General features: G+C 41.7%; 1 protein-coding gene across 1 annotated transcript in view; it reads left to right on the forward strand.

The window, feature by feature from the left end:
• LOC109924121 (bromodomain adjacent to zinc finger domain protein 2A-like) overlaps positions 1-6,591 on the forward strand; it is a 131,504-nt gene that overhangs the window by 62,088 nt on the left and 62,825 nt on the right. The window contains 2 exon segments of the mRNA XM_048618801.1: positions 4,202-4,408; positions 6,227-6,436. Coding sequence (XP_048474758.1) covers positions 4,202-4,408; positions 6,227-6,436 — 417 coding nt within the window.

Raw genomic sequence — 6,591 nt, forward strand, 5'->3', positions numbered from 1 at the left:
GGTTTGAATCCTGCCATGGCAGATGGTGGAATTTGAATTCAATAAAAATCTGGAATTAAAAGTCTAATGATGACCTTGAATCCATTGCCGATTGTCAGGAAAAACCCGCCTGGTTCACTAATGTCCTTCAGGGAAGGAAACTGCCATCCTTACCTGCTCTGGCCTACATGTAACTCCAGACCCACAGCAAATTAGCTGACTCATAACTGCCCTCTGGGCAATTAGGGATGGGCAATAAATGCTGCCTAGCCTACGATGCCCTCATTTTGTGAATGAATTAAAAATTAAATTTTTAAAAATGTAATGAATATAGGGGTGTTATATTCAGTAACATGCCAAATATATCTGTATTAAATCATATAAATAAAAAGTTTGCTTACATGCGTAGACGTCACTTATTACAGACTTAAACCATACATAACTTCTGAGGAGCAACCTAGACCTCCTAATATTTACAGTTCCCTCACCAAGCAGTTTAACTCCACATGACCTCACCCTGCTTACTTAACAGGAGACAGCTCCAATTTAGCAAAATAATATATAGTACATTGCAAGGTGTAATTTTCTTGACCTCACAAAACAGCATGTCATCTGGTTTACCAGGCGTAACACACAGGTGATTGTTAGCATTCAACAAAATAGTTTGTGCAGTCAGCATGTGATTGTCCGTCACATTTCAGGTGTCTAAATCTACATTTCTACATCATGTGTGCATTCATTTGACTCAAATTTCATATATACAGAATGGCAAAGACACCTGGCTGTCACCCTACAATTGCCATACTTGTTATAGGTGCCACCTTGTTATAGGTGCAAAGCACCCAACAAGAGCAGGAACACCAGTCATTGACCTGAATCCTGAAATTTACAAGCCAATTCGAGAAACAAGCACAGAAAATGCTGGAGAAACTCAGGTTGGAGTGACCTGCCTTCTTGAACCACTGCAGTCCATTTGGTGCAGGTACATCTACAATGGTGTTAGGAGGGGAGTTCTAGGATTTTGATCCAGTGCCATTAAAGAAATGGCAATATATTTCCAAGTCAAGATGTGATTGGCTTGGTGGTCTATCTGCTGCTCTTGCCTGTCTAGATGGAAGTTAACATAAGTTTGGAGGTTTTGCAATCAAGCATCCTAACTGAGCTCACAGCCCTAGAATACCTGTGAGCAATGTCGCAAGAGATGCAATAAATAAATGAACATTCTACCTATTAACATACGAGGAAGTATGTATTAATTAAGAGCACTCTGCTCAGCAATACTCCATGTTCTGTTATTAACGTATACAAGATTGATTTTTGCTAAAAGGAGAAAGTGTTTTAATGAGAAAATTCAAAAAGACAGACATGCCCTTTTGTGTTCTCAAAATGTCCTTACAATTCCTCCTGAACTATTAAGACTCTACTGTGGTATATGACAGGCATCCTTTGCAGTCAATGGCACTGCTTGCCACGGAATTTTGCTTTTCATTTTGAGCACTGTGCAAGGAAAGGGAGCAGGCAGGATGTACAAATATTAATGGTTTGATACTTTGGCCTTTACATGCAGGGCAGTACCCTACTACACCCATATATGATAAACACACAGCAGGGTTTGCTGGAAATACCCACAAGACTCATCAGCACCTGTAAAAAAGAAAGGACAGGTTTGCCCCCAATCTCCCAACCATCTCTCTTTATAAAGGCGTTAAGGTACTTATTTGAACAATGGCCTTCACCCTTGTATCTGAACAATGCAATTAACATACCCTAAACAAATGGGACTAAAAACTGGAAAGTCACTCAACACAGATGACAAGTGTAAAGGGAAGTTGGGGAGGAGATATTGAAGCATGAGTTTCCAAAACCGCTTATAAACGTGAGTTGTGCCAAGGAATTTGAGGATGGCATACATTCCACTCCCATTCAGAAAAGAAGAACTGGATAAGCCATAAAATGATAGGATAATTAGTTTTTGGTTTATTGTGAGTAAACTGGGAAGAGCGAACAATGTGAAACTTACAACCATCATTGGTAGCAAGCCATTCCGTGTTCTGGTAATTCTCTGCGTGGCAAATGTCATTTAACTTTGTTCATCTTCTAATGATGCTGAGAATTGATAGAAGTACCAGACACTGTAATATAATTTTAAAAGCATTTGGATCAATATTTGAAAAAGAAGGTATAGGGAAAGATCAGGGAAACCAAATTGGAGTAGAATGCACCAGTTGAAGAGCTAGCACCAATTCTGCCATGGTGGGCCTAATGGCCTGCTTTTGTGTGATTTCTGTCCATGAAACTATACTTGAGCGAGAATCAGTGTTTCCAAGGCTGGGGATGGGAAGTAGCTGATATGTGGAAAACATTGAGGAGTCATAAGATAAGAGCCCATGGTGTTGGTAGTATATTAGCATGCATAGAGAATTGGCTAATGGACGGGAAACAGCAAGTGGGGATAAAGGGTTCTTTTTCAGGTGGGCGACGGTTAACCCTTGGGTAAAAACTGAAAGAACGGCAGATGTTGTAAATCAGGAACAAGAACAGAAATTGATGGAAAAGCTCAGGTGGTTTGGGAGCATTTGTGAAGAGAAATCAGAGTTAATGTTTCGGGTCCGGTGACCTTTCTTCAGTTCTGAGAGAGGCGATGGCCTAGTGGTATTATCGCTGGACTATTAATCCAGAGACCCAGACAGCATTCTGGGGACCCAGGTTTGAATCCCGTCAAGGCAGATGCTAGCATTAGAATTCAATTCTAAAAATCTGGAATTAAGAATCTAATGATGACCGTGAATCTATTGTCGATTGTCAGAAAAACCCGTCTGGTACACTGATGCCCTTTAGGGAAGGAAACTGCCATCCTTACCTAGTCTGGTCTACATGTGACTCCAGGCCCACAGTAATGTGGTTGACTCTTAACTGCCCTCTGGGCAATTAGGGATGGGCAATAAATGCTGCCTAGCCAGCAACACCCTCATCCCATTAATGAATAAAACAAAAAGTGGGCAAAAAGTTGGCAAATGGAGTACAATGTGGGAAAATGTGAAGTTGTTCATTTTGGAAGGGAGAACAAAAGAACTGAGCATTGCTTAACTGAAGAAAAACTGCAGAAAGCTGCAGCACAAAGGTACTTAGGAGTACTTGTGTACATAACACAGAACGCTAGCAGCAGGTAATCAGGAAGGCATATGGAATGTTGACCCTTATTTCAAGGGGTTTAGAGTATAAGAGTAGGGAAGTCTTACTGCTACCGTACAACGTGCTGGTGAGACCACATCTGGAGCACTGTGAGCAGTTTTGTTCTACTTATTGAAGGAAAGATATTATTTCATTGGAGGCAGTTTAGAGAAGGTTTACTAGGATGATCCCTGGTATGGAGGGATTGTCTTATGAGCAAAAGTTAAACAGGTTGGGATTTGACTCATTGGGGTTTAGAAGAATGAGAGGTGATCTCATTGAAACATACAGGATTCCTAAGGGGCTTGACAGAGCAAATCCTGAGAGGATGTTTCCCCTCATGGGAGAGTCTAGGACCATAGGACATAGTCTCAGAATAAAGGGGCACCGATTTCGGACTGAGAGGAGGAGGAATTTCTTCTCTCAGATGGTGGCGAGTCTTTGGAACTCCTTGCCATGTAGAGCTATGGGGACAGAGTCCTTATGTGTATATGAGGTTGCGATAGATAGATTCTTGATCAGTCGGGGAATTGAGGGTTATGGGCAAAGGGCGAGAAAGTGGTGCGAAAAGTGTCAGATCAGCCATGATCCTATTGAATGGTGGAGCAGGCTTGAGGAGCCGAACAGCCCACTCCTGTTCCTATTTCTTATGGTCTTAAGAAATAAAAATGCTCAAATGGAATGTGCCAGTTTCCATTGAACAGAAGAAGAGGAATGTGTGCGTCTCTCTTGGGGATACAAGCAGGTCACACTAACAGCGGCTTGCATTATGTCTATTATAGAAAGGTTAACACTCTGTTAAAGTAGTGGCAGTGTTAAGTGTTTGTAAGGTAATACTTCACGTTAATCGATTTTGTTTCAAAGTGCTTTAAGTCGCCTTGAACCCTTTCAATTTCCCAAATTTAAAGAAAACTATTTGAAAGGTCTGGTTTTTCCCCTCCTTCCCAAAGTGAGGTATAATCCAGGCCAGCCCATGAGTTGTGTCTAATGTTGTGCATTACTAAAAGAAATGGGATGCTACAGACTTCGAGAAGATTTGTGTATCTTACAGAGTCCAGACGGAGCTCCGATTGCATTGAGTCAAAAATGGAGGAACCGAAATTGCCAGCAAACCAAGACATCTCTATCAATCCACTGTTTGACTGCGATGGTGATCACTCTTTGGAAAATTCTATAACGTTCAACATTCCACTCAAGGAATTTACTCATGATCCAGCCTCGGTTGTAGTGATGCCGTACACCTCATCATATTTCATGGGTAATTAGACCTTTTACAACATATTACTTTGATCTGAGGCAGCATTCTCTGTTATGGATTTGCATGAGCTTAATTCTCAATGGAATGAAGACTCACATTTTACTGAATGCATTCTCTCTGTTATTGTCTTTTGAAGCCTAATAATGGAATTTGATTGCTCAAAATGAAAGTTTTTGTCCTACACTTGATCAGTAGGAGAAAAAGGGCCTTGAGTCACTTTATCCTTGGTCTGTGGAAGGTGTTAATTTGCATTGTGATAAGGTTCTATAGGGGGCAACTGCTTGTTGGTTCCTTGGACTGTTCTTTGTGTGTGACTGCTGACCAGGAATGTTGGGCATTTAACTGTGCAGAGCACTTTACTGAACTCTGATCCTGCTCCCTTCTGACATCCCACATTTTGTAGCATTTCCCAGTCATTGGTCACTGGATGGTGCTTAGGAATGGGGACCCTGCCTGATATTTCCCCCTCCATGATCCTAATCTGGTGCACTAGAACATTGCAGTGACCAGACCGCTGCCTTTGCTAAAATCAACCAACTCAATTCAGATGGCGACTGAACTCCAGGGAGCTCTGACGATTAAGACTGTAGCTTTTCAGGTTTGAATGGCTTGATAGTAAGTCAGCTAAAACATCTACCCTCTGAACCAGCTGAACCAGCTCCCTTTTAATTGGCTACTTTGTTAAAAGGATACTGTCTTTTTGAATTTCCTTTCCATATGTCAAATGAAAATGTCAAATCAAAAGCCTTTCTGATAATTTGCAGAGTCGAGCAATTAGTCATCTGAAGGCAATGATTCTGATGAGAATGAATTGGAAACTCCTGAAAAGCATAGTGCCTCCTTCATTCTCATTGACTGCTGTACATTTCTTCAGACACCCCAATCCTTAGCTAACTGTGTGATTTTTGAACAGAATATTGCATTTCCATCATGCTTGGTTTGGACAGTTGGATGTGCATTGGTGTAAACATCAGAGCCTTTCGTTACTGATAGTCAAGGATTGTGAGGTTACCTGAGAAGAATCCTAGTAGTGAACCTATTCTGTTCTCTGTCATACCATACAGTTGCCATTGAGAGCAGATAAATCGAACAACTCCAGTGGTTTGCTCAGTAAATGCCCTGATCGCTATGTTACTAAGCCATACAAACCGTCGTGAAGATCCCAATTTCCTGGTTGATCTCATTTAGTTAGCCAGTCTTGGGTAGAGTGCTACAATTAGGATCAGGGCTCTTGGGCTAGAAGTGTGGATTTCTGTTCCTTATCACTACTCAGTGCTTCCCCACCTCCATATCTCCCTGATATAAAGTACATATGGGTAAACATCAAATATAGGATAGGTTTGCCTGTAATGGCTCCCACAGTCAAATAGGCTCCAGCACTCTCAATCTAGACTCATACGTGAAGAATGAACACTTAGACAGGGGACGACAGTGCTACCAACGCTTGTCGGCCCAAGTGAATCTCTTCAGGAGAAGGGGAAAAGAGGGAGGCAACAAAGAAATTGTAGAGTGGATCGGAACTTTTTCAGTGTAGTTTGGGAGTGGGGATCAAGGAACGCTAAAGGAGAATGCTGAGTTTTTTTGCCCTATCTTGATCTCACGTGCCTTCCCTGGATGTGAGATTAGTTCTCAGGCACCTGACTATGCTGCTGCATGACTAGTGAATTGACAGTGTGCAAGAGTGTCTTGAAGAAAATATGTAGCGCACAACTATACGCTGGATATCTGAAATGTTCCTTCTGTGGTCTAAATAGCAAAGGTGGAAGTTTCTTAACTTGCTCACTATATAATGCTTTCCTTTCTTCACTAATTCTGTAGAGCTCTCTGGTGAGTCGGATAATGAATTGAATGACTGCCATGATGCAGAGGTGAAAATGTCTCTGAAGCAGGATGTCTCCACCTTCTCCCTCTCCGACTCCACACTTGCTCCTTCTCTTGAAAGTTTGAATGTTTTCAAATCTTCATTTAATGAAACTCAGACTTCAGGCTCCCTCCTGATGACACCACGTACATCATCACCAAGAAAAGGTAATCTGATTCCCTTTTAAAACTCTTGTGAGATGTGAGTGTCTTTGGCAAGTCCAGCATTTATTGGCCATCCCTAATTGCCCTGGAGAAGGTGATGGTGAGCTGCTTTCATTGAGTTGCTGCAATCCATACGGTATAGGTAGACCCACACTGCT

Source organism: Rhincodon typus, chromosome 41 (assembly GCF_021869965.1).
Source record: "Rhincodon typus isolate 14 chromosome 41, sRhiTyp1.1, whole genome shotgun sequence".
NCBI classification, from domain to species: Eukaryota; Metazoa; Chordata; class Chondrichthyes; order Orectolobiformes; family Rhincodontidae; genus Rhincodon; species Rhincodon typus.